General features: G+C 40.2%; 3 protein-coding genes across 4 annotated transcripts; 1 reads left to right on the plus strand and 2 right to left on the minus strand.

The window, feature by feature from the left end:
* Nucleotides 1-451: 451 nt before the first annotated feature.
* On the minus strand, nucleotides 452-7,235 carry vwc2 (von Willebrand factor C domain containing 2). Its single transcript, XM_067236953.1, has 3 exons — nucleotides 6,503-7,235; nucleotides 5,182-5,311; nucleotides 452-603 (listed from the first exon to the last, which is right to left on the minus strand). Exons 1-3 carry the CDS (start codon nucleotides 7,160-7,162, stop codon nucleotides 452-454), a joined length of 942 nt encoding a protein of 313 aa, XP_067093054.1. The 5' UTR covers nucleotides 7,163-7,235.
* Nucleotides 7,236-13,551: 6,316 nt separating this feature from the next.
* On the minus strand, nucleotides 13,552-19,658 carry zgc:110045 (uncharacterized protein LOC664755 homolog). Of its 2 annotated transcripts, none has more exons than XM_067236049.1 (13): nucleotides 19,614-19,658; nucleotides 18,777-18,904; nucleotides 18,665-18,688; nucleotides 18,546-18,578; nucleotides 18,346-18,462; nucleotides 18,119-18,250; nucleotides 17,655-17,783; nucleotides 17,451-17,540; nucleotides 16,667-16,708; nucleotides 16,153-16,228; nucleotides 15,303-15,355; nucleotides 14,977-15,146; nucleotides 13,552-13,621 (listed from the first exon to the last, which is right to left on the minus strand). In XM_067236049.1, the coding sequence occupies exons 2-13, from the start codon at nucleotides 18,852-18,854 to the stop codon at nucleotides 13,585-13,587; spliced, it is 981 nt and encodes a 326-aa protein (XP_067092150.1). In that variant the 5' UTR covers nucleotides 18,855-18,904; nucleotides 19,614-19,658; the 3' UTR covers nucleotides 13,552-13,584. The 2 variants fall into 2 exon arrangements, with proteins under 2 accessions (XP_067092150.1, XP_067092149.1); XM_067236048.1 differs by lacking the exon at nucleotides 13,552-13,621 and adding an exon at nucleotides 14,251-14,605.
* A 3,041-nt stretch (nucleotides 19,659-22,699) lies between these two features.
* On the plus strand, nucleotides 22,700-27,910 carry mocos (molybdenum cofactor sulfurase). Its single transcript, XM_067236106.1, has 15 exons — nucleotides 22,700-22,826; nucleotides 23,089-23,178; nucleotides 23,392-23,458; nucleotides 23,581-24,231; nucleotides 24,333-24,409; nucleotides 24,510-24,709; nucleotides 24,882-24,998; nucleotides 25,287-25,685; nucleotides 26,328-26,490; nucleotides 26,600-26,687; nucleotides 26,769-26,893; nucleotides 27,002-27,095; nucleotides 27,246-27,387; nucleotides 27,473-27,577; nucleotides 27,678-27,910. The coding sequence occupies exons 1-15, from the start codon at nucleotides 22,700-22,702 to the stop codon at nucleotides 27,777-27,779; spliced, it is 2,547 nt and encodes an 848-aa protein (XP_067092207.1). The 3' UTR covers nucleotides 27,780-27,910.
* The last annotated feature ends 80 nt before the right edge of the window (nucleotides 27,911-27,990 follow it).

The raw sequence follows: 27,990 nt of genomic DNA on the forward strand, positions 1-27,990 counted from the left end.
GTCTTCAATTTGGTGGTATAAGGACTTGTGTCACATCATGTAGGAGTGACACCTGTTGACAAAGACAGCTGTAGGTGTTCTATACATTCCATGATGTTGATTGACCTTTGACCCCATATATAGTTTAATAAAATACAGTGCCTATATAAAAAATATGTTTCCACTAGTTCAGAGTTTTTTCTCATAGATGTCCATAAATAATTTCATACATACATAAATAGATATTCTGTACATGGATTAGAAATGTTCTTACAAAGGTTTATTCAGTAGTACATGTGGTAATTAAAGCAGAGATGGTCCTAGTGTGGGGTTCTGACCCTGCTGTCCGGTGGACTCCAAAGGCAGCGTGTTGCGTGGGCACTAAGAAAGCGCTCATGGCCCTAGCCCAACTCCCCCCCCCCCCTCCTCCCGGCCCCCCCTCCCCTCCCACCCCCACCCCCGAGGCAAGTCTCTAGCTCTGCTGGCATTCATTCTTGCTGCAGGTGGCCTGACGCTCGATCTGCCACGTGCCCTCCTCGTACGTGCAATAGCAGATTGTACACTCGTCAATCTTGACCTCTCGCCCAGCTGGTATCACTGCTGTGTCCGCAAAACAGTTTGGCCCTGAGGAAAAATAAAGAGTAATTTTCAATACGTCTCACTTACTCTAAGTGCTCAGCAAGCGCAGTTTACTCTCTTCCAAACAGACAACCTTCTCTGGACTATATTGTACTTATTAATCATATATGTTCATTTTGGGATTATCTGAATATATTTGGGTGGGCTCGGAGGACGAATTTGGTTAAAATGTTGAGAGGCTGATGCAGAGGGAGTTTCTGTGTTCACCTGTTTTCTATGACCTACATTATAACCTACTTTGGCTCGCCAAAGTGATATAAGGGGCAATTGTCTCAAGAAACCCCATCCGTCATCCACCACTGGCAACATTTTATTCTCATAAATCATCCACTATCTCGGAAGCACTCACAGAAACACAGTGCAGAAGCTCCTCCTAAACATAGGATTTAGCTGGAAACAAATCATTAATTAAACAAAGGTTTCAGACACACATTTGTGGTAACAAGGTGCTGATAGATTGGTGGTCTTTCAATTGCACCTAAGACATTTCATTCGACGCAAGCGCCATGTGAGAGCCTGTTGGCACATCAATAAATGTGAACAGTTTGCAGAGGCTGTCAAGATGTCAGCACTCACACATTTATAAGTCTTCGGATGAGCAGACAGAGACTCCATATGAATAACAACTCATCACATGCATCTGTCACACTTGATTCATCAATTGATTCAACTCATTAACAACATACTGCATCACATATTTCCATTTTATTGTATGTGAGTTGCCCATACTGTGTTTGATAATGAGTTAACCATGATTGCACAAATGAGCAAATAATCATATATTTTAACTAAATTAATAGGAGAAATGACCTCAAGAGTTAATGTTATGCAAAAGCCTGTCCACTACTTACACACAGATGATTTGCATGACATCTGTTAATTTATGCATTGAGTGTGCCAGTGTGCTTACTCATTGCTGTCACCCTATTATTCAGCGGATCACTTAAACACCCACCTTCTTAGTCATAGTTGTGTGAATACAATATCCCTATTCTTTTGGACAGCTTCTATAATTCAGTAGACTACTAAGTAGCTTCCATTATCCAGCTTCAGACTGAGAAACCACAAACTGACATTCCTTAATGTGCATAATGGTGCCTCGATCAGTCTATGACTGATCAGCTGGGTTAGACAGTGAAAAGGAAATAGTCATTTGCACCTGTTGCTCTGCATCGGTTGGGAAGGATAAGATGGTGAGATATCAGGGACACATCCTTATCATTAACACTGCTGTCACACCCACTGTAGGCGAGCGCCAGAGTAATTGAAACCGCTGAATGGCTGGAAATCAGTTATCTTAATGCAGTTCTTTAGTACACATGCATTATGAATGCTGTACTGTAAAATTCCCTGGTTTTGTGAAAAGGCTAGGTGGAAGTGTTTTGAGAGGAGAGACTTGGGAACAGTGATTTGGCAATCGCATGAATCATTTACTGTTCTACATGTTGCACTTGATGAGTGTGCAGTTAGGGTACTAATATGAGCTGGACATGTTAGTGGCATGTTCTTATGGTGGTACTACAGTCAAGGGTTTCTTGCCTATAGCAGCAATTTGGTCTCCTATCCGGATCTCTTCTCACAAGCTCACTTTATTCCCATAATGTGATCTTAAGACGGTTTACTGTATGAGGTGTGTTTATCATGCAAGCCTATTGTTTTCTGTTTACAATCACGACAGTCCAGTGCTGCCTCAAATGGATAAATCAATCAAACCTACCAGACCACTGGACTTACACACTCCTGCACCTTTCAAAGTGCACTTGTAATTTTTGCAGCATTTGAAAAGGCTCTTCTATGAATATTTTTACCTCTCTCTACCACCCTGGTTTTAAATGAGATCTTGGTTCCCTCTGGCAGCAAAGCTTCTTCCTATGTGTTGCGATATTTGAAGTGCTTTTGGCTCCGGTTCAGGCTGTTTATCACAACCTCCTCAGATTAGTGTCGACCCCAATGTCTGAGACTTCAAGAGCAGCACTTGTTTCCTCATGCGTTGCCAAGGCGATGGCCCTGCATGAGCTAAGGTCGAGAGGGAGGGGCTAGCACTGAGGTAGGGAGGGAACGGAGAGCCAGCATCAACTTCTCATCTGGCTTTCTTTTCGGGTTCTTGGGGGCAGAGACCGTGACACCAACTGTTTTTATAACTTTGGTCAAACCACAAATTTCATTCACACTGGTCTATAAAACATGTTCATAATAATATATCCAAGTATAGATTGATTGGTTCTGTTTACATCAACAGGTAAAAGATGATGTGAACCTGCTTTCATTTACTGAGGTGACATTCACAGATGTTCTTTGATATTCATGAACAACTGTCTAGGGTGGATGTTAGCGATACCTCTCCCTTTCATCCCCCCACCCCCCCTGGCTCTTCCTCAAGTGTCTCCTCTTATAAAGCCTGAACAACACATCTGAGACATGTTGCTCAGCCACAGCAGACAAGGCGCTGCATGCCTGAAAATCCCTAAATTCAATCTGCATAATTGATAAAGTTATCAAACGGCATAACACTAACCTTTTGTCATATGCCTTCCCATAATATGAATAGATAATATTGATGGGTGATGAGAGTGGCATTGACATTAAAGGTTTCTATGATGGGCTAACTGTGACCTCTTTTCTAGATGCCACAGAGTTCTTCTGAACTCCTTCACCAATTCTGAGGTACAATCCTGAACCGTGATCCTGGATCTCTGAGTCTCTTCTCCTGTCTCCTCCATGGAGGCCATTAGCAAGGAGAGAGGCTTTGATGTTGTACTTCAGATGTACCAAGCTCTCAGGAGGCTTCAACAGCTGTCTGCTCCTCAAACAACATCTGTAGATCTACTAACCACTATTACAGAAGAAAAGTTTGAAACAACCTCAAATAAATGTTAATTACTTGGTGAGCAACGTGTAACCAAAACGTGTCAACATTTGAATAAGGAACCTCTGGAGTAGTGACATTTGAGTAATGGAAGGACAAAAAAAAGAGAAATTTGATCAATATAACCCTGAATGATTCATACAGGTGTTTGGAACTAAACATATGTTCATGTATTTTAATCTCTTTGATCATTAACAACATCAAAAACACTCCAACCTTAAAAGTTCCATCAAGTCTACAGAACGACTCTGGGGCAATGACATAAACATAAAGTTGGTATCTTCAAGGCCTCTAATAATATAGCTTCAAGCAGAAACAAAGTCCCTTTTAATTCTGCTGGCATGGAAGTGAATGTGCAACGTTACCCGATATAAGCAAAACAAATCTATATTTGAGCTTGATCCAAGAACCAAAATGGATATCCAATATGCTGACAACAGTTATTGAATACATTCCAAAAGAATAAGAACTTTATTTATGTCAATTACAAGTGGTCAGCAAGAATGCAGTAGAACAAAATAATTACACTATTATGGATATACTATTCTGCTCTATTTCACTAAAGCACTGGATTACATATTCCACACGCCATAGTTTCTCAATTATGCTCTCATTTATTATAATGTATATAAAATGTGCTTTAAGGTTACACTTCCCAATTCAAGACATGGTAATTTTATGGTAATGCAGAACGGATTCTGCATGGTCTTGATTCATCTTAAAACCATGAATCCTTATTGCCTGAATGAGCACATGGATTTATTTAGATACTTGAATATACATGGATCCTCCGCTTGTGCACAGCTGCATGCCTCTCCTCCACAGACCCACACCCATGAACATCAAGCCAGACTAGGGGAAATACTGAGTATTGGTCAATGTGCACTGAGAATTAAACAGTCTAGGGTCAGGGGCAATTATCCGGAAAGGTAATGCTCCCCTTGAGTAAGGCCACACCTAATTTGCAACAGTAGTTAATTTCCCAAGTAGCAGTTAATCTTGTTTACTAACACATATTTTACATTTGTGCAAGAGCAGAGGTGCTGTCACTATGGCAGCATTTGAGATCCTGTTTTTGTTTTTTCTGCAGATTACATTCCTCTTATTTACAGTAAACAGGCCACAGCACATTGGTGATACATATCTCTAGCCTTCATTCTTTTTGCTGAAGGAGGCAACGTTGCTGACATTGCCATGTTGAATTAGAGTCAGAACGAAAACAAGAAGACACAATCTAGGACATGCTGTCTGAAATGATCTGAAACACATTCAAATAATCCACTGTGACCCAGGGAAGTCCTGCTCAGACAGGGCTCTCAAACCAGTGGGATCTCTCACACAAACCCCAGGAGTGGAAATCTACCCAAACCAGAGAAATACACAGCAGAGGTGGATGTGAAGCATATGCTTGCAGTGGAAACATTTGTTTAGGGAATTTGAGAGGTAATCTTATTAAGCTCTACTGAACATACAATAATGAAAGGAATCTAACTATAAATAACATGATTATTTCCAAGCTGCTTTTCAAGTGATGCTTTTGTGACCACCAAACATCCATTGCTGTTTGCATGCACTCACTGAAATAGACTGATGTAATGGTTGAATCATATCATTGCTGATTAATCATATCATTGTGCAACGTGTGATCTGATTTTGTGTTTAATTACTGTATTTGGACATAAATCAGGTGTACTCACCAGTCTTACAGATGGGACAGCACTGATCAGGCTCATACTTAGGGTCCACACACTCTGTCAGAGGGCAAGCTGACACCGAACACAACACTTCTCCACTGGGCTCACAACGGCATTTCTCACATGGAGACACCTAGGCAGGGGGAGATGTGCATTTAATAAAACACACACACACGTCTGGCTGACTGTAACAACCCTAAATGTTTGTCTTACAGCACTGGGAAGTTCCATATTACAAAACTTTATTGGAAAACAAATCCTTCCTTTAAGGGACTGTATGAGTGGAGGAATAATATTACGAGTACAATCAAGAGAAATGGCAAAAAATCTGTCTGCTGACTACGCGCTTAATGGGAAATGGAAGAAGGATGTTTCCAATTTCTTCGCCTTGTGAAAAGACTTGTACAATTGTTTGTTTAATGAACCTTTCTGTGTTTGAAAGTATACAAAATAAAGTGGAAGGCAGCCAAGGTTGATAAAAATCTCCTAGCAAGACATACCTCTTATGAGGAGCTGTGTCAGCAGGAAGCTGTATTTTGTAGCCCTTTGTGACTAGGGGTGCGGCATCACCCTTAACCTGAGTGCAGAGGTTTATCCTAACCACACAGCTCTGGAACGGATTGCAAAACAGCAAGTGCTGCCGCATGGCACCTCAGTGAGAAGTGAATCAGCTGCACCTACTGGACCACCCCAGAATACTGCAATCAACCTCCCTGCCTGTTGCTTTGTTTCTAATCCCCGTGGAAGCTATTAATTTGTTGCCCCCCTTTTCCTCTCCCTTTTTTCTTTCCTTCTGTGAGAGCAGCATGCTGGGCTTCAATAGCTGCTTGTATTAAGGCATTTGGCAAAAATTAATCCCATATTACCCACAGCCCCCTGGTATGACCCTAGCAGGAAAGAAGAGAAGCGTTAAGTAGCGACATAATACCATATAGCAACAACATAATGCAGGGCTGATATTATACTGTAGTTGTAAAAGGAGCTTTGTACATAAATACAGAGATGAGCCATATCAGGTAGCATAAGGTGGTCTTAAATACTGAATAGGCCTTCTTAAAACTAAACTGAGTGTATCATGTTGAATGTAGAATCAGTAGATTTAGCCTCTGATCATATTCAAGCTTTTGTGTGAGGGAAGTAAATGCAGACTTTGCCATTATAAATGTGCTTGCTTAGTTGCTGAACTCCAAAGTAGCACTGCTTCTGTGTTTGTTAGATTAATTCCATTATACCCTCTATCCCTGTATTCTTATACAGAAGCAGTTCCCAAATGTTAGATTTTGAACAGATTAAGAACCATTAATGGTTGCAGTTACAATCTCACCTTAAACTCCTGTAAAGATGCGTAGATTTTGCCTCGAAACTCACAGTAGTTTTTCTTCTCCTTGCACTGAGGGCAGCACTGGCTGGTATCCACCCTGATGCAGCGAGGGTGCACTTTGGGACAATCAGGCTTGGCACACAGGGGACCCTCATCTGTGCAGAGGCAAGGGCACGTGGAGGGGCCTGGGGTGAACTGCTCTCCGATGGCGAACACAAAGCCACTCTCATCCATGCAGCCTTTCCCTCGGTAGTCTGGGTAGGCATACTCATCAATCACATCCAAGGAGAGGTTGACATCACTGGTAGGGCCCTCGTCTATCCGGTTCAGGTTGTCCTCCTCTCCAAACAGTTCCAGGGACTTATCTTCCTGGGCCTCTCGTTTCTGGTAAAGGGAGCTTGGCCTGGGCCTATTGACTGAGGTTCTGTTGACCTCTCTGCTGCCCTCCAGGCCCAGGGATCCAATCTCCTCAAGGGAACTGTAGTTCAGTGGCCTGTTGGAAGTCTCCTTGTCCTGCTGTTTGTCCTCCCTGGCTTGGGTCAGTACCCTTTCCAAACGTTCCCGGCTGGCTGACAAGGGCGCTATGGGGTTGCACTGAGCACCGGTCATCAGGAACCACAGAACAAAGAGAACTTCTGCTGTCATGGCAACAGAGAGCAGCATATCTCCCCACCACCACCGAGGTGGGATGACACCTTGGCTCACATAACACACTTCACATCTCAGGTGTGAGCCAGTCCATCTGGAAAAAGAAGATTAAACCAGGATTAAGTCCATAGCATTTTGTCAGATTTGGCCTGCCACATTTAGTCATTGGTGTCAACACATCGGCTTTAATAACACTCATCACCAAACTGTTTGTCAAGTCACAGAAAGCCTCCAGAAGGCGGTAGAGAGAGAAATGGGTTTCCAGAATCGTGTGTATTCACATGCCCTATGTTAAGAAATCAATATGGTTTCTAACTCTAACACTACCTTCTATCAATTGCTTCCAGCAGTGACAGACTGAGAAGAAAGATGGGTTAAAAATGGGGCTGATTGTAACACACACTCTTTTCTTGGAACAAAGAAGATGAATCAATGCATACTTTTTAAAGAGTGAAACTGTGTATAATAGAGAAGAAATTGATTAGTAAATAGATCACAACTCTTTTTACGCATTTACTGAAGCCAAAAGAAAGTACCAGAAGATGATGTATGATGATCAGTGACTACAGAACACAGACTGCAATTCACAGAAAGACAGATATTTAGTAATGGCTCCAATTTATCCCTTGCATTGGCTCCAAGACCCCTCACATTCATTATTCCACTTGGTGTTATATTTAAATGTGTAGATGCTTTATGCTTTTTTGTTAAAATGTACTGTCCCCAATGCGTCATGTAATGGGACAGATAAAGCCAAAATTGAAGCCTATAGCCTAAGATTTAAGATAGTATTTCTATTTTGGAGAATTTCAGTGTTCACTTACAACATTGAAGTGAAGAGTGTATGTATAACCTGGTGTGAAAGGTACATTTATGTTAGACTGACTTCACCTCGAGAAGTAGCTGTAGACTTGTCCTGGTTTATTTAGACACAGTCCATTCTGTATTGATTAATATGTCAACTACATGAAACTGAATTTGTTTTCATTAGACAGGGATAGGTAACACGGTTCAACAACTGTTACGAAACATAAGGTTTATCGATACTTAAATCTGTCTGTGAGCATGTATCTGGGGATTAACAACAAATTATCAATATGAAAATAAATTAGTTGGATTCTGCAGTCTACCATGCCACCTCAACGTGGTCGATGTGGAGAAAAGGGCTAGATAAATTCCAGCTCAATTCATTTCAAATCTGAACATGAAAACTAAATGTCACTTCATGCATAGCAAGGGAAACATAACATCTCCATGAATTCCAATACTTTTCAGAATGAAAGGCTTGAGTGAATTGAGATGGGAATCTGCCTTGCCACATTGCCACACTGGCAGTAACTGAATGGGGGTTTATTTGAATTGCTATGTTAGAGGCTGAATCCTTAGAGCCAGAAGGCGAATGCGCTGCATACCGATTGCAGCAGAAAGAGAGAGTGCCAGAAAAGCCCTTATTAGTAAAAGGACATAATTTGGCTCTGTTCAGCCTAACCTTGCTATCTTAACAGCAGTTTCAGCCTGTTAGAGTGCTACTGCTGCAGCCTGTCCTCCTTTTCTCCAACTGGACTGTGTGTGGCCCTCAGGCAAGTCATCGTATCCTAGGCTCACGGTGGCCCAGCCTGAGCTTATCTGTCTCATTAGAGATGGATGGTCAACTGAATGTGAAAGACGCCTATCTTATAGCATTTAAATTGCTACTTTAAATCACTGCTATCACATTGTTAAATTGTAATTAGTCATCTCTAATTACGTTTTCATTGACAGCATCTTCAAGAGTTAACTACTTTTGTACACAGTGCTTTGTTTTGACACAGTTTATTTAAACAAATTAATGATGTGAAACGATTAAATCCAATTACAGAAATAAGAAAGAACATGTTAATATCCAAGATATTCTAAAGCTGCCAGGAAGTGAATAAATATTGCTTTGGGCTGTCTAGAATAGAATCTTATCCCTGACAGTGATCAAATCTGATGACCCATAATCCAAACAGACACATAAACATAAGACTCTCCCATTAAGTCAATGTGTCAAAATCATCAACAAAAAGTAAAAACACCTGCAGGCAGCAAATACTGTGTGCCATTCTAATGACAGCCAGCACCCCCCTACCCCCGACCCCACCCCCACCCCACCCAGTCGTATACACACACTCATTGTATTTGGGATCTATGTATCCAACGTGTGAAATGTGCCCTTTGTGTAAAAACAGCCGACTTTACCAAAGTTTCCAAAGGCACTGAAACTAGATTATCATGGCAACATCCTGCAAACTGTGCCTTTTAATAGAAATGCACATTGATGAATTAGATGCTTGGCAGGTAAATACCCAACATGTGATCTCTCAATCAACACACATAATTATACTTAAAAAAGAAAAAGAAAAAAAGATGTGATTAACAAGTTGAGATGTTGATGATGGAGATGATTACGGAGATGATGATAATGATGATGAACGGAAACGTGTTTTCATGAGCTACATTGCTATTGCAATTACAAGATTACTGCAAGTAGGCTATACTGTTGTCTTTTTCTTTGTGCTTCGTGTGTTGGGTACATTTCACATTGCCAGCACCTGTAGCAACGTTGACACAGATACTGTAGTACGGATATCAGCATTTGGTCAGAAATATATTTAAATGCATTTAAATGTTTGCTAATAAGTTCCATAAAATGCATTTTAAATGTTAAATAACGTATATGTGAGAAGAAGCTCAACAGCTTTTCTACATGTACATGTTTTGTAGCATACATGTTTTTCTAAGATATAGTAGGCTACACAATGGAATCATGCATTACTGAAATACCCCTAGGACTTGTCCTGATGATTACACTAGCCTACATGTTGCGAGTAATTTACCGTTTACTACGGTAAATTACTCTTGGCTGATCTGATGATGATGATATGCTCTAATTTATTCTGACATTTGAGGAACATGCATTTAATATTTAACGCATTTTCAGTTTTCAAATAAAGTTGTTAAACAACAGGAATACTTAGTGATAGCTTTATAATTCAGTACCTGTGGTCCTCAATGTACCGATATCCGTTAGTTGACCGTTTGGGTTGATGTAGAAGTCAAATAAATAAGACTCACATTAAAGGATGAAAGGTGCCCACGAGAGCAACAAATTATCACTACTGGTAGGATATCTGGCGCGTATCTCCAATAAAGTAGATCTAGCTCCGGTGATCTAAGCATCTACCGCAACTTGGACCTACCTCGTTCGATGAATGCTACTGAGTAGCGAAGCAGCAAACGCTTTTCCTTGTCTATATTGTGACTTTATTGTAAGGGAGGGTGAAAAAAACTGTTGAACCCTACGTCACATCCAAGGAATCAATGAAAATGGGACCGTCGACTTGACCACTAGATGGAGCAAATAGGTACTGTAGTGAAGAGAACATTGTTGACGACCACCCGCTCGTCAGAATATAACGCTTTAATATCCTAGAATAAGAAAAGGAATAAATAAGAAAAGGAATAAATAAGAAAAGGAATAAAGTAGTTTTTTGTGCAAACAGATATAAACCTCGTCAAGGGCATACAGTCTCACATCATACATCTGAGTAGTGTACAGCCAAATGTTCAGGGATTTAAAACAGATAGGCTATGTCTGTGTGTAAACCTCTTGTAAATGTGTAGGGAGAGTGGGGTAAGTTGTGCCAGCGGGGAAGTTGTGCCACCCCCTGTTTCTAGGGAATCATAGAAGAAATTGGTCATGGGACCACACATTTTTGAAGAGTCAGTCATTTTACTCATCCTGTAAAGAAGAGAGACTCATTGCATGAGAGGTAAACACATTTAAGTTCAAAAAATTGTTTTTTGCCTTCCAAAGTAAAATTCCTATGATCAAGGTTTTTTGATTGTTGTGTCTGAACAGTTATAGACTAGTTTGAAAACATTTCACACGTTTGAGTGCTTTGGTAAGCTACACAATGAGTCAATATAGCTAGCATGATTTTAGCTCAAAACTGCTGGATGATGCATTTTTTCCAAAAACGTGGGATTGGGGTAAATTGTGCCAAAGGGCCTGGGGTAAACTGTGCCAAATCTGTCAAGAGAATTGCAGTCAATTTGGTCTTCATTTGAATTTAATTTTGTTCTGAACATGTGTTCATGTAAATTACCTTTAAATAGAATAGCTTTTTTTTTTTTCATTTGAACTCAACTTTGTTCTCATGAGTTCATGAAGCCCTAGGCCTTGTTTAAGAAAATTGACCTTCGATGTCAGACATCCCAAGTCTCCCGGAAGTTCGGGGAGTCTCCCGCATTTCAATAGCGGCTCCCTGACGCCCACAAATGCTATACAATCTCCCGGAAATCGGGGATTTTGTATTTAGAGCGAGCGAGAGACTGTCCAATGGTCATTTCTGGTCGAGACAGGTGCATATCGCACGTCCTGATTGCGTCCCGGAGGGGGGGGGGCGCTGGTTGAGGGGGGCGGGGGGGGGGGGGGGAGAAGCCACCTCCCTGAAATGAGTCTCTGCAGGTTGGGATGCCTGTGATGTGCTCATGTGGCGCAATTGGCTTGTATAAAATCGGCCTTTGATGTTGTAAAATAACTTTAAATAAACCTTAAATGAGTAATTTTGTATTGAACTTGTCTAGCTTTTATATAGCATCACAGTTTCTGAGATGAAAATATACTGTTTTACTTCAATAATCAAGGGCACAATTTACCCCAATGTATTCTCTCTAAAGGCACAACTTACCCCGCACCGGGGGCAGGTTGTGCCACAAGACCACTTTTTTTCAGAAAGATATATTTCTTAAATACTATATTTCAGATCCAAAGTGATTGTTCCCAGGGATGCACCACATCCTGAAATATATGTACATATTTTAGTTGGAAGCATTACTGTCATGGCCTCGCTTTAAAGTCACTTTAAGTAAAAACTGGCACAACTTACCCCACTCTCCTACGTGTTGATCAAATATTTCAAAAAACGAGGTCAATTAAAATCTAAATTTGGTACTTTATTCAGCAACATTTTAAATTTCTGCTCAACTTCCTCTACTCTTGAAAGATGAAATCATTAATGTAACATTAGCGAGAGTCTGTAAACTAGTAACTGCTCAAGGCACACGGCAGAAATGGAACAGTGCAACTCTCCCACAGTTACCCTCAGGTTTAAATGTAACCTCTCACTGTCATTATGTTTCCATCCCTATTAACTATTGATTATCTCCAACAGCATTTTAGACCTTAATGTGGTAATGTCCCACTATTGGTATTTTAGACATGTACATAAAGAGCTCTGTGCTTTTATGGGTTTGGACTGTGAGTAAGAAATTTCAAAGTCGATAAAGCTTTACTAGGAAAAGGGCATTTAAAATGCAGCAGACAGGAAGCAAGCTAGCAGCAGGGTATGAGAGAAGGGGCAGAGAAGCAGGAGCAACCTAGCTGGCCATTAGCGAGGGCCATGCCTCAATGGGTTCCTGTAGCACTGGTGAGGAAATTCTAAAGGATGTCTTGTGTTGAATATTTACTGAATGAAGGTCACCCTAAGTTCATAGAAAGTTAGAGGTAAAGTCCGAAAATCTTTTCCATGACGTTGTGAACCACTCTAATGTTAAGGAAGACACTGCACCCCTCCAACAAAAGTAAGACGAGATACAAACGTTCCACCCCAGTAATTCCATTCCCATGTCTGTTTATAAATTATGCTAAGGGGCATATCACACAGCACAAGTAAATTGAACATGGAAAGTGTCCTTTGTCTTCCCTTCTATATCTTGCTAGTTGGGTCCAAGGTTTAAAATACACAGAATTCGAGTCTTCAAATCTCTCACAAGTTCATGTTGGATTAGTCTTTTAAACGAAGAAAAAAAAACAGACTTTCATAACTAATAAATGATTGATGGGGAATACAGGATGATGGAAATGTATTTGCACCCTGATTATACTGTGTACTGTAGGTTAAATACAGATGGGCTATGCCATGCAATGTAATATGCTGACTCCTTTTAGTTGAGTATCTACATAGTATACATCTAAAATGTACTATTATAATTTGAATTACTCTATTTTCTTAAACTACAAAATTGTTAAATTGTGCAGTGCAAAACAAAATAAAAAATACCACTTTGTAATCATAAAAAGCTCTATTTATTCCAAGGTAATTCTGCATATGACAAAATGTAACAAATATGGAGAGCTCATTACCAAAACCAAGGGTAGACACTGGCTACAAACACAAAGACATATATTTGTTAGAATTTGTTCTGCATCAACCTTAGAAATTGAAAGCAGATCAAAATATGAATATTGTAGCAACTCAATTCATATGGATTTTAGAGAATAACAGCTAGCAAAAACATCCCTATAGGAGTTTGGCCAGTCCAACCCTACATGATTATTGTGTAGAGTCAAATCCACAAGAATCCATGTGGCATTAGGGTAATCCCGCCAGAACTGCAACTGTGAAACGCTACTACAGAACACCCAAGCCTGCTACCACTGAGGAGAGCCTATTGAGAAAGGACAGGAGGAAATATGACAGAGGAACAAAGGAGTGGAACAACTGTCATTAAAATAAACTTCACAGTAATTACGGAAAAATGCATCAATACGTTCCTGGAAAGGTAGAAGTGTAATTTAATGTGACACTGTCTGCTTTTTCTAAAATCTAAATGACTGGTTAACTATTTATACCAATAAAAAATAAAAAGTACTTTCAGTAAATTGTCAGTAGAGCACATATAAGAAAACTTTTGAGCTAGAAATTTCATGAAAAATTATTTTTGTAAACTTCAGTGGGACACAATTCCAGCACATAAAGAAGATCAGCTTTGCTTGTTATTATGCTGCTGATGAGCCTCTATAGTCCCTGTGCTCTGCCATGCCATACATGTTCATGTCTATAAAAGAGAAATGCTTGACTTGACATATAACTGCCTTTCCCTTTATTATGTAGGTCATTGATTTTACCTGTAGCAGGTAACAAAGCATTACCCTACTGACCTTAATATTCTGGTAAGTATGCAATTTGTTTCTGACTGTCTCTCTAGACAGTGCTTGTAAGATCAGTACAAATTAAACATCGGTTTGTGTTTGCAGTTGAAACATGGCCAATACAAAGACCAAGAAAGCTTGTATATCAATACGGCGCAAACTTTTGGCGGTCAGATTTTTTCATCCCAGCAGTTTGGATCTTAGTGTTGTAAGGGGATAGACCTTGCGGTAGACCAGAGGCTGGGTGGACTGCCAGCACAGGGAGGGTTTTCATGCCAAGCAGACTGGAGACAGGGACAGCATAGTGCTGTGGGGTGGGGATGGCCGGTAGGGTGGAGGGAGAGTGGACGTTAATGGTGTTGGGGGCTTGGGTGGAGGCAGCCAGGACAGCCATAGAGGTAGGTGTGGAGACAGTAGGAGCAGATTGAGAGAAGCTCATGTTGAGGTCAACAGGGTTGCCAGCGGAAGCAGTCTGCATGGTGTATTTAGCCATCTCTAAGCTGCAAACAAATACAGGGAAGATAGCATTGTGGAGAGGGTTGGAGGTGGGAGGATAGGGTGAGATAGGGGTGAGCAACAAAGTTAAAGAGTATATCCATGGAGAAGAGAAAACAGGTAAGACATGGGGGGAAATGAGAGAAAGGACAAAACAAGAATCAAAGTAGGAATGTTATGTGTTAAAAAACAATAAAACAAAACAAAAGGGGATTTCATGCTTTAATGAGAATGGAACAGTGGACTGTCAGGGAACTGAATGTCAGTTCCTAAACGGAACGATTCTAGTTCACTTCAATATTGACTACTAGAGCCCAACATTGCAGATCCGAGGATTCATGGATGACCTTATTGTGGGTAATGGGGTGGGTCTTACCTGGCATTAATGAGGTACTGAGCCACACTGATGCTAGCTGGAGAGCCTGTGATCGTGACTTGGCGCATGGGAGATCCATCAGTGGTGCTGGCTATTTTGATGTGAGCTCCTGATACTTGGCGAATCTCATTGATCTTACTGCCCTGTCTGCCAATAATGCAGCCAATGAACTAGGGGGAGAGACAGCAGAAGTAAATGACATGTATGTAATAAGCTTTATCACTCTTATCAAAAGGCAGCATTTGATTTGTTCATCAAAATAAGTAATCAGCTTAAATTTCTGTGATTTGTGATGCAAACTCTCATACAGATTAAGAGAGACATACGTCATTAGGTATAGCCAGCTCTTGAGAACTAGTGGGGACAGAGGCATCCATTCCTGTATAAAGAGACATGAGATAGTTACTAATATACAAATAGTTAATTTTTGCGCTCAAGAAATACTAAAGCATCATCATCCAGTCCTTCTGGTAACAGTAAATGGCTCAACTGTAAATTGACATGTAGAAATGGACATGAATAATAACATAATTACATATTTTAAAACATTGTCTAAAAAGTCATACAAACTGGAAATAAAATGTCTCACACAAATTTAAAGACCATTGCTAATGTATCATTTGACATGTTCATTCCACAGCAGAAAGGTTTTTCACAAACCTAAAATCATGTCAGTAAGTGCTCTTCCTACATCATGGCCAGACCACAATTCGGCCTGTTTGCTCAAAGTCATTAGCTTTCCCATTGTTAGTTGGCAGACAGAGATCATGGAATGGTGGAGCTCAGGGACGGTGCGGAGGATGTCAGAGACACAGGCGAGACATGGCAGAGGTCAAGGGGAGGTTTTAGTGAGATGAGAGGGTATGAAAAGGAGGTTAGGGGGAAAAGAAACTCAGTAACCCGGGACAAGAGCCACTACTAAAAAAAGTGTGTGTTCATTGTGTAGTGGTCCAGATATGAGGTGGATACTTTAAGGATGTGTTTCTGTGTCTCTCTACATCGTCTCATCCGGTTCTGTTTTTATGTGAAAAAACAGGGAGCAAAATCATGGGAGACACTAAAAGGAAAGGGGTTCCTCTCTGAAGCAAAAAAAAAAGGTGTTTTTGATGGTGTGATGAGAGCAGGAGGACAAACAGAGGGATAGATGGACTTCCCCAGGGAGCCTTGGGTACGTACCAGGGAAGGTAGGGTTGCTCTGCCCAAGGGAAGGGAGGGGGATATGCTGCATAGCCAACTGGTGAAGCTTGGTCAACTGCAGGGTAGGAAGGTAGTTAGAACTAGCCAATCATGGATTATTTCAGAGGAGCTGACAACTACAAAACAGCCCATCTATCATTCAAACACAAAGATATGTTTCAAAGAGTGTGCGCGTGTGCGTGGTTCTGTGTAGTCTTTGGAAATAATTGGACATTTTCCTTCAAAATCATGCTGGCTTCTGAAGGTGTTATGTCAAAAGTGCATGTGAAATAATCAGCAAGAAGGAATGTGTTTCTGTTTACAGGACAAATATATTTTTTTTTAACAAAGTAGGCTGCTATATTAGTCATTATTAATTACTATGGTTTAGGGCTGTGTTAATGTTTCATCCTTGCTGAATTGGGTGCACTGAGGGCAAAGTAGTGGCTTGGAAGGTGGAGGGCAGGAGAGGGTAATAGGAATACGAGTCATTTGATCAGACAAATACACTTACATCTTGATGAGGGAAAGCATACTGTCCTTGAAAAGCAAAGGCCTGAAAAGCAATTCAGATTACAAAAATATATATTCCTTTTTATCAATTCAAAATATGTCACATTATGTCTTGAATCAATATACTGTAGAATCCATGATCTTCATTAGTGCTTAGTTGACAAACTGAAAATATAATTCAATGATGTCCCATTTTTGAATAGCTCTTATCTAGATCCATGGGTTCGATCCACCTACATTTTTATAAAGGTCATCTGTAAAAATGTGGCCGTGGCTAGAATGTTCAATTGCATAAGCATATGTGTGACAGGTCATAATGTAGCATGCCAAAGGCGATGGGAGAAAAGGGTTACAGTCCATGAGGATGTCACATGACAGCATGAAAGGGTTTGTTCTCTAGCACTGAAGACCATTGAGGCAGCTGGACAGGAAGAAATGCTTGTTCATGCTGCTTTTGTCTACACATCTATCACAAAAGTTCTGACCCAAGGCTATAGACTTGTATTTCATCTGTCTGCTACAGCGGGTCCACCACCCCTGGCTACCTACAACCTTATACAAAGGTCTCCTTATTGGAAATGCTCTTATCTCCCTCTAGTGGTGGAGATGTTAAACATTGACGTGAAAATGGTTACTGACATAAAGCTGGGATCAATTCGATAAATCTACATTCAACATCATCAAGACTAAAAGCTTCAATGTAGCTAATTATAATGCAAAAATGTTGTAACTGTTAGAGAGACAACAATAATAACCAGCAGTGGCTGAATGAAATTGGTACTCACTGGTGCGGCGTGTTGATGTGCTAATACTGCATGGTTTTGTCCCGGCGGAGGCTTAGGACGATATGGAATAGTTGCTCCCTTGGGTGGTGACTGGGAAAAGCAAGGTAAAATCATGTAAGTACTTGTTCATGTAAGTAGGTCTCAATAGTTTTACATTTGAGATTAAAGTAATTAAATGTCATTCAAAGTGATACAAATGCTTACCTCCAGCATAACAGAGCAGATGTGTCTCACACACTGTGTAATAGCCGGAGGAGTGCCTGAGATGGTGACAGCTCTTTCTGTGGAGTCTGGCAGCATGTCCCCAGCCACCTGCACCTGGGCTCCTGTGGTCTGAACACCATGGGAGGAAGACGAGATAGACAAGACCTTCAACAAGAATGTATTTGCTTAAACATGCAGGATTTCTGTGATATTGACAAATTCAATTCTGTGCATGTTTTGATGAGGTGCACACATAAATAGTTCCCATTCACTCAAGAGAGACACCAAGTTGTTGTTCAATCCCTGCAAATCAAAAACATTCTGCTCCCCATGTTTGTATGTTTATGACTCTTACATGAACCTCTCACATGGCAACTTGCTGAAAAAAGACTGTGTGTCAGATTACAATAGACATGACAACATAGAGTACATGATATAGAAGACCCAGAAGATATGACACCTACCTCTCTAATCTCTTTGATCTTGGAACCTCCTTTGCCTATCAAGGAGCCACACTGACTTCCTGGAAACACCAGACGAAGTGTCACTGGCGGCTTACTCGTTACTGTGCTGTTTGTCATCGCAGCTGTAATATCCTGAAATATATTTTTATATTTAAACGATGGAGTGAAACTGTGATCCAAGAATGAACATAAAAGTCTTCAGATCAAATTCCAGTGCCACTGGTTACCTCCTCAAACTTCTCTGCAATCATGGAGAAAGCTCTGAAGATGCCTTCAGTTGGTCCAGTGATGGTGACTATTCTCTCTGGAGAGGAACCCTCTGAGATGTTGATGCGGGCCCCACTCTAAAAACATACATCAAGTTTACCAGACATCGGGATGAAGACAGGATCATTCCATTTTTTAGGACAGATGTAACATTACTCACGTCCTCTCTCATCTTTTTGACAGTTTCCCCTTTCTGAAAGGAATTAAATAGATAGACAATGTGAGGTAGAGAGAATGGCACAAAGATACAAATGATTATGCACGATAAAATCCATATACCTTTCCAATTATGCTTCCCACTTCCTGTGAACAAAGGGACAACAAAAGATGAAAGGAAAGAAAACATTTCAAAGTATGAATTATTGTTGCTCTTTTCAAAGTGTGCAATTACCTTGCCGTGCATCAGGAGTCGTAATGTGAGAGTAACATTTAACCCTCCATCTGAGCACACTTCCTCCTTGTCAGACATCTTCACTTCAAACAAAGGTCTTGAGACTGCTAAACTTCACACTAAACGCTCTGTGAACACAACCATTGAACCGTTTAAATCAGTTATTCCATAATCAAACAGATGTACTGTATGCACAAATCTTCCATATACATAACGGTCACTGTAAAATCACTGCTAATCAGGTGTTTTATGCATATGTAGTCAGTATTACAATCAATCACAATAATTCTGTAGACTACACTGTCAATTGTTCCTACATATATGTATAGTAAATAGTTCCATGTTTTTCTTCATGGTAAAGACTTCTTGTTGTGGGTATTAAAACGTTGTAGATGATACAGTGGTTACAGTAACCTGTGTAAAATCAGCATCACCACTAATGTTCTCTACACATGGGACTTCCTCATTAGTTCTGGCTAAGTTGAACTTGTGACTCTTTCAGATAACAACTAAAGGAGCTGCTTGTGCCCATCGGGCCCAGATCAAGTGATGTCTGTGTGACCATCTTTAAAAAGAGCTTGCAAATATCACACTGAGAGAGCACAATGTCTCACTGTTCACTTAGCGTAATTTGTCATAGTTGCAAAGCTATAGTGGAATCTCTCTGAACACAACACAGCAAAAGTGAAGAGATTCCATGACCTGATGTGGGATTTCTCCTTCATACAATCCATAATTCAATCTATTCCTTCACCATGTAATTTTGCTGTACACACTACACATATTTATAATCAACAAAAAGCGTGATGCATGACTTTGACTTTTTTAGTTACTTACATCAACTAATGGAAGAAGATAACTCTCTGCCGCCATGCCACACCTAAAAAAGACGTGAAATTAACACACTGGACCAAATGTATTAGACAATGACACAATAAAAGAAAATGTGGCGCATTTTTCTCAATACAATCCTTACTTTCTTATATATATATAAAAATATATATATAACCAATATTTTGAAATTCCTTTAAGTAAATGTTGTGCATTCTAAAGGTTGTCAACTTAAAGCAAGAATGTCTAGAAGCTCAAGTCTATTTACAGCAAGCAACATAAACCAGTCACTGTTGACCATGCCAGACAAACTAGAAGACCTTAATCCAGACAATAGTATTAGGGACTTGAGGTTGTAGACGAGCAATGGGATAGAAGGCCTGACTAGAGTCTTCCTTTCTCTATGGCATGATAAGGTTACACTAAATGCATCAAATAAACAGAAACATCACAAGCCTAATCCTATAGGCCTGGATTGGTTTGCTTAATGCTAAGACCCTTTTGACCCATTTCTGTCACCTCTAGCATGTCAGCACCCACTCAAGACTTCAGAATATAACATCACCATGATTTCAGATTCAGATGATCTAATTTAACATCCCATGCAACGGCAACCAAAATCCTCCCAGACAAAAAAATGATGTTAATAATATTAAGATCAATGAAATTGAACATAATTTCCGCGTGCACATGTTCTTTTTTGTAACCCAAGTTTTGAGAACAATGAGAGGGAATTTTATCATTAACATTTTAAGTTTTAGAAAAAAAGATTACACAATATTGCAGCAAACATTCAGAGATACGCAATTACTTTAAATAGAGTATGTTTTGTGATCTCATAAACATAGGGCCTAGCGCTTGGTTACATCAGAGTATTACATGGTAGTAACAAATTCCTGTCATAAAATAGAGGCAGATAACGGCACTGTATCTAAAAAATAAATATTTTACAAAATCCTGGTGAAAAAGGGCAGATACCTGACTTTTGAAATTTGACTTTTACAAATGCAGTTTAATTAATTCAACTGAGCAGAAACAAGTTTAACCCAAACCATATATTTTTCTTCCATTTATATTTATATAGAAAACTACTAAACAACATTCACAACGATGATCTGACCATTGACTGCTCAGTCTAGTGGTTTAAGTGTTCTTCAACTCAAGGCAGCAAGCTACCAAGACCACTCTGCCTTAAGGTGAAGGTCTGAGATATTTCAGCCCCACTTGAAAGTTATTAAAAACCGTTGATTAAATATAAAATGTATTGAAGCAAACCTCTATAGCAGTCTTCTCTGACACAATATTACAAGGGCTACACAGCCAGTTGAGAGCCATAATCCTGTTAGTCCTGAGGATTGGATGGCCTGTAATGTGACAAAAACAGTTAGCATGAAACACTGACCTTCTATTACAGTGTAATGGTCCCTCGTCTCTCCCCTTGTCTCTCAAGAATGAATAGTCCTCTATTTTACAGTCCTTGTTAAATGTTTGCCCCCTTTGTTGTCAGTTATTGCACAGAGTGGACAGATGGCTGCCTGTGCCCTCAGACCGGCTCGAGTGAGGCTGGCTTTGCTATTAGTCCGTCCCCTAGCTTAGCCCAAGATAAGCCTCTACACAGGGCAAGTGAACCCGCATCCCTCGCCTAATTCTCCCTGTCAGTGCTACAAGAGAGGCGGTCTTCAGTAGAGGGATCTGCTTGATGGAGAGGCCTGAGGGCAGGGCAAAGTGTCTCTTCGTCTGGAAACTGGCCAGTACAGATACAGTGCTAGTTACAGCCACTAAGGAAAGCTATGGAGGTCTATTTTCTGTGGTCAACAAAACCAAACAAGCCAGCTACAGTGGGTAACCCAAAGGGATCGGTCTGTGACAGTTTTTTGTACCATTAGCGTGCTAACCATTTAGACTCTTTGGCAGATTAAGTGTGGCACTAGTACTAAAAATAAATCCTCCATGTCAATTTTTATTTAGTTCAGAAGAGCACTAGGCATGACCATCAACACAATGAGGGCAGAAGTGTACAATAAAGTGTTTAGTTATGTTTGGAATGAAACAATGTCTTCATGGGGTGCTTTGACCCCCCTCTGCCCCTCCCCCACGCCAAGCTCCTACACCCAGTAATGAGGGCACAGTGGACACAATACAGCACTCTGCACCAGAGATGCATTCAACTGAGATCTTAAATTGTAAAGGGAAATGAATCAGCGAAGCAAAAGTGGCATATTTAATTACTGTTCACTGCAAGGAGACAACAACATCCTTTGTTAGATTCATGTCAGTCTCTTTCAGACCATGTGCTTAACCTTCCTACATAAAAAAACAGGCTGCAGGCTCCCTCTTAGCAGCTTTATATGTGCTGTGTGGGTGTATTGAAATAAGACAGACACTGGATAGGGCTACATGAGTGGCTGATGCAAAGACAGACATTTCTAAGTACATTTACCATTTATTTCTATCTAGAGGAGCTATGTCCTCATATCCCATAGAGACCCATCTTATAGTATTATAGCCACAGGCCTTCAGATGTCAATTCCATTAGTTTAGCAATTGGTGATATGGAGTTATTACTGTCAGGGCTCTCAAGTTTTATACAAAGTTTGGCGTGAGATTGAGACTGGCGTGAGACTGATTGGCATCACTCTGTATAAATCTAGACATCTATCATCTCAGTATGCCTGCGCCTCGTCCATTATATAGTGGGACAAGTGATCCCTTACTTCTCAGCTGAAATATATGGCTGGAATGTAGTCTCACGGCGATAGCGTGAGACTTGAGAGCACTGTTACTGTGCAACAACTAATATTGTTACATATCAATGTGTTTATGTAACTTAGCTCCTTTATTGCCCCCTACCGAACCTCCTGTAGAGTTTCTAAATTCGATTAAAACAAGTTTGCGTATACACACACTGGCAGATCGATGTTTCCTGTTTAATGTTGATGGTTGGGTTAGAGGAATCCGTGTCCTTCTGAAAAGAGGAACCCAAAGTAAATCGTTTCGATACATTCAAACTCGTGAGCACCAAAGAGGTGGGCCTATGGATGGACTTCGAACTTTGTCAAAAACACTGAAACACTTCAAAACTATACATCAACATGCAGGAGAAACCGCTGGATTTTTCAAAACTATGCACATTTGACAATTACAAGGAAGTGTGGAAGAAATACGGTTACATACGTAACTTGTCTGATGTGTTACAACAGGACTTCAGAAGGATTAGAGGTAGACTATGGTGTTGCCGACTGTTGCTTCAGCCCATTGCTTATCAATTTATTGAAAAAACATCTTGGAACAAATGGCTACGAAATATTTCTTGGAGAGGGAGAAACGGTGTCATAACATGACATCTTAAAACTCGTTGAAGAGTGACTCGTTCTATTATCGTATGCCAATGATCACAACGCTGCTTCTTACATGAAGGTGCAGTTTTACACTTATTGAAAATATAGCCATGAGTAAAATGATTCCATCCCATTTTTGACAGAAATAACTTACCTGGATCATGCTGCGGCCACTCTATATCCTGAATCGCTGGTGAGAAACTTCTGCCAGGATATCTCCACAAATGTGTATGGTAAGACTGTGAAAATAACCTACCTTTGTATTGCAAATATATTTGAGCTCTTACTACTAGTGAATTGCTCATGTATATATGTTCACAAGGTCACTCACTAGGTGAACATACGTGTCTAGCCTTGTAAACATTTCAGACATGAGCCTATGACACTATGTGATATTTTAATTTAACAGAATGTTTACTTCTGGACTTTGACATTGTCCCCCATAGGTAACCCTCACAGCCAAAACCCCAGCAGCAGACTAACATATGATACAGTGGAGCGTGTCAGAGACAGGTATCTTTATTGCCTTACATAGCAGACCTTCACACTGAATGTCTGAATAAGTAGTGAGTAATAAGAAGTGAACACTCATTTTCAATGTCATTTTGCTATAATAGACTTGCAATTTATTTCAGGGTATTGCAGCATTTCAACACCACATCTGAGGAATACTCAGTGATTTTCACTTCTGGCTGTACAGCTGCACTCAAATTAGTGGCTGAGAGTTTTCCCTGGAGGTCTCCTACTGCAACAGAGGCAGGGGGCAGGAGTCAGTTCTGCTACCTGACTGACAACCATACCTCAGTGGTGGGCATCAGAGCAGTGACTTCAGCCCTGGGAGTAGTTACTCTCCCTGTCTCACCGCAGGAAGTGGAGACGAGAGCCAAAGATGGGCCACAGAATAAAGGCAATGGTTGCCAGACTCCACATCTTTTTTGTTATCCAGCTCAGAGCAACTTCTCAGGCAGAAAATATCCACTGAGTTATTTGAAAGGCATCAAGGCAAGGGAGCTCTACCCAGCAAGTGACTACCAAGGCTTGTGGTTTGTCCTGCTGGATGCTGCCTCCTATGTCAGTTGCTCTCACTTGGACTTGCAGGAGCACTCTGCTGACTTCATTCCCATCTCCTTCTACAAAATGTTTGGCTTCCCCACTGGTTTGGGGGCTCTGCTGGTTAGGAATGATTCTGCAGCCTTTCTGAGGAAGGGTTACTTTGGAGGGGGGACGGCTGCAGCCTACCTTGCAGGCGATGATTACTACGTGCAAACAACAAACATTTCTGACAGGTAGCAAATTAGATAAGTAAAACATTTAATCTGTGAGCATGATTTATGATGTTGGATATGTTTACAAACGGTTAAGTCTATTTCACTTTTTCTTGGTATAGGTTTGAAGATGGCACTCTATCTTTCCTGGACATAATTTCTTTAAATCATGGATTTGATGCTCTGCAGACAATAACAGGTATTGCAAAGCCATAACATGATCCATTATTCACACTAGATTTGTCATCTTGAGTACACAGTTAAACAGCAACCTTTTTATTTTACATTTTCTGCTTCAGGTGACATGGACAAGATCCAGATGCACACATTTGGTTTAGCACGCTATACCTACATGTTGCTATCCTGTCTTCACCATAACAATGGTAAACCAGTGGCACAGATATACACTGCCAGTGAGTTTGAGAGTCCAAGCACACAAGGACCAATCCTCAATTTCAACTTGATTGACTGTCACGGACATACCATTGGATACTCCCAGGTTAATTCAAGTGGTTCTGTTTTTATTCAGTGGCACTAGACTGTATTTTACATTCAGATATTATCATCAAGTTTAGTCAACAAATACTGTATCTAGTTACAGTAAACATGAATGCTTACAAAAATGTAATTCCACTTTCTGATGCATTCCTCCGATATCTTATTCTGTTCAGGTCGAAAAGCTGGCGAGCCTTTTCAACATCCATGTGCGCACAGGTTGCTTCTGTAATATAGGTGCCTGTCAGCTTTTCCTTGGTACATCAGATCAAGAGGTGAAGAAAAACTTACAAGTGAGTCATGAAGTGTACCTTTTATGTACCTTTTACTTTAAGCAGGGGGGGGGAAAGCTGTAGCCAGTTGTACTGTTGGAGAGACCAGTTACATTAAACATGATTGTGGTCATATTGTTTTCTTCACTGCATTGCAGGCGTGAACAGGCAAAATAACATGTTTATAATTATTCATACATTTAGGGGGGCCACAAGGGGGTCCAATCGTGTTGTGTCCAATCCAATAATTGTAAAATATTTCATATATTTTATAGATTATTATTATTTAATTCTGCTGTTTACCTCAAGGTTGGTCATGTGTGTGGAGATAACATAGACCTAGTGGATGGCCGACCAACAGGATCTGTACGTATTTCCTTTGGCTACATGTCAACCTTTCAAGACTGCAAGACCTTCCTGAAGTTTGTTGTAGACTGCTTTGTAGAGAAACCTGTAAAGGTGGATCAAAAGAGATGGAAAAGACTGAAATCAGCCACTTCCTTAGAAGACTCCAGTCCAGATCTGATTAGCAGAACAACTGAGGAGAAAGCTGGACATTTTCACAGAGGAGCGATACATGTCACTACAGAACCTTCCGTAAACACTTTTGAAGACAATGCCCCAACCAAAGACACCAGCACCCATGGGAAGGGCCACACTCTGGTGAACATTTACATATATCCCATCAAATCCTGTGCAGCATTTCAGGTCTGTACGTTTTTCTTCTCTGTATTGTTTTCTGGGCAGTCGGTAAATCTTCCAGGGAGATTACAGTTATCTGGAACATTCAAAATTACACATCTTTCTGATTGCTAGATCCTTCAGATTGTATTTCAACAATTGCTTATTGCACTGACATTTTCTTTCACAGTTGTCAAATGTTTGGTAACCAAATGATAGTGACTTAACACTTTATCTGTCCAATTATTTTACTATTTACAAAGAGTTGTAAATTAATGAACAAGGTAAAGATAATGAAAAATTGAACATTTCATTCTAGGTTACTTATAAACAATAGAGTTAAGAAGTACTAATGTATTTTCCATGGACTTATTTCCTTCTAGTGTACAGCATGAGGTAATCAAGTCTTAACATGGAGTACAAGAGTGTACATCTTCAGTCCTTATATAGTGTACCATAACAATACTATCACTCATTATACACTTTAAGTCTCTACCATCTTCTAATTGTCTCTAGTTGGATGCTTTGTGCTATAGATATAGAACTAAGTAATGTCCACAAAATGAACTAAAACCTTAGCACTGCAGGTCCCAAGTGAGACCAAAATTCACACTAATAATGTGTATTGGGCTAGCTGTGTCGTCATGGAACTGTGTGTATCATTTGCAGGTCTGTGACTGGCCTATGGGACCTCAGGGGCTGCTTTATGACAGAGGCTGGATGGTGGTGAATGGGAATGGAATCTGTCTGAGCCAGAAGAGGGAGGCACGCTTATGTCTTATTCATCCTCAAGTTCACCTTCCCTCAAACACACTCCACCTGCATGCCTCAGGTTAGATGGTACATTCTATTTTACAATGCTTTAGGAACAAAGATGGATTCAAATGATTAATTTTCTGTGTCAGAAGTCTTACAAAAAAAGGTTGTTTTTTGGTTCTAAGGAATGGATTCAATTTATGTTCCCTTGAATATCCCCAATGAGACCCTCCAGAGAAATAAGGTTTGTCAAAGCAAAGTCTGTGGTGACAGGTGAGTTAGACTTTTTATCGTACAAGATTTTATAATAACTTTCAAGTCATTGCAGTTATACTGATCATTCCTCTACCCAAGGGTAAAGACAGTGGATTGTGGCGAGGAGGCAGCATCATGGCTATCAGAGTTCCTTGGACAGCCTTGTCGCCTCATTAGACAAAGTTCTGATGGCATTCGTGACATGAAAAATGGTCTTGAACAAGGTGCATTGAATTTGACAGTGTCTATAGAAATGTATCCGTTCAGTTATTCCCCTATGTCCTATGTAATTGATTTTGAAAATGATTTTGGCTTTCTACCCCTGCTATTAGGCATGCCCTCTGCCCTCTCATTGGTGAATGAAGCCCAGTATTTATTGATCAACCGTGCCAGTGTTGAGTTGCTTCTGAAACACATCACCAGCAGGTACAGAAATCAGTTCAATAGACTATGTTAAGGCAGACAATAATTAAAATAGAAACCTGTTTAATACATAGTTTGGTAAGCATCATAACTTATACTAATTTAGTAATAGTTTGTTTATCTGTTATGTGGTTTATTTTCACTGTGATACAGGCAGGAGGGCACTGAGGACCATCCGTCCTTCAATATCCAGCAGCTCATTGGTCGCTTCCGAGCTAATTTTGTAATTGATGGGATAGAACCCTTTGAAGAAGATGATTGGTCACACTTGATTATTGGAAACACTAATTTTCAGGTGGGATTTCTTTTGAATTGGATCAGACCTCTGTGACTGATAAACAACAAAAAGGCTAATGACCATGCTTATGATTATCTTAAAGGTGGCAGGTCAATGTGGCAGGTGCCAGATGATTGGGGTTAATCAAGACACAGGTGCAAAGACCAAGGAACCTCTTCTGTCTCTCTCTGCATACCACAAGGGAAAGGTCCGAAAAAACACTATGATTCCTTCTCATACTTTGATAACTTGTCTCTTTTTGGCATAAATATTTTGTTCCATAAACTCATACTGTTCATTCTCTTCAGGTGACCTTTGGTGTTTACCTCAACCATCAATTACAGGAAAATCCCACTGAAGCCTATACTTTAACTATTGGTTCTTCTGTAATGCCTGAAATGTTAAAATAATGTTATTATTATTCTGTATTTTCTTCCACACGTTTGTAGTGTCGATATCGTCAGCGTTTGACAATATCGACACATTGTAATTGTTGTGTGTTGTTAATGTTAATTACACTTTAAATAGTTGTTAATGTTAATAAACCTTCATGTGATTACAGTCATACATCAATACGCTGTTTTAATGTGTACGCTGTAAAAATAGTAGAGCATGCGTTTC

Source organism: Osmerus mordax, chromosome 5, assembly GCF_038355195.1.
Source record: "Osmerus mordax isolate fOsmMor3 chromosome 5, fOsmMor3.pri, whole genome shotgun sequence".
Taxonomy (NCBI): Eukaryota; Metazoa; Chordata; class Actinopteri; order Osmeriformes; family Osmeridae; genus Osmerus; species Osmerus mordax.

Bases quoted from the DNA above. Each gene is read 5' to 3' on its own strand.
- vwc2 (XM_067236953.1), bottom strand. From the start codon at position 7,162: ATGCTGCTCTCTGTTGCCATGACAGCAGAAGTTCTCTTTGTTCTGTGG. The intron at 5,312-6,502 runs GTGAGATTGTAA...CCCCCTGCCTAG, and splicing joins CATCTTTACAGGAGTTTAAG to GTGTCTCCATGTGAGAAATG. The intron at 604-5,181 runs GTGAGTACACCT...ATTTTTCCTCAG, and splicing joins CTGTCCCATCTGTAAGACTG to GGCCAAACTGTTTTGCGGAC.
- zgc:110045 (XM_067236048.1), bottom strand. From the start codon at position 18,854: ATGTCTGACAAGGAGGAAGTGTGCTCAGATGGAGGGTTAAATGTTACT. The intron at 18,579-18,664 runs GTATATGGATTT...AATTCCTTTCAG, and splicing joins TGGGAAGCATAATTGGAAAG to AAAGGGGAAACTGTCAAAAA. The intron at 14,606-14,976 runs GTAAGACCCACC...ATTTGTTTGCAG, and splicing joins CAGTACCTCATTAATGCCAG to CTTAGAGATGGCTAAATACA.
- mocos (XM_067236106.1), top strand. From the start codon at position 22,700: ATGCAGGAGAAACCGCTGGATTTTTCAAAACTATGCACATTTGACAAT. The intron at 26,688-26,768 runs GTGAGTTAGACT...CCTCTACCCAAG, and splicing joins AGCAAAGTCTGTGGTGACAG to GGTAAAGACAGTGGATTGTG. The intron at 27,578-27,677 runs GTCCGAAAAAAC...CATTCTCTTCAG, and splicing joins CTGCATACCACAAGGGAAAG to GTGACCTTTGGTGTTTACCT.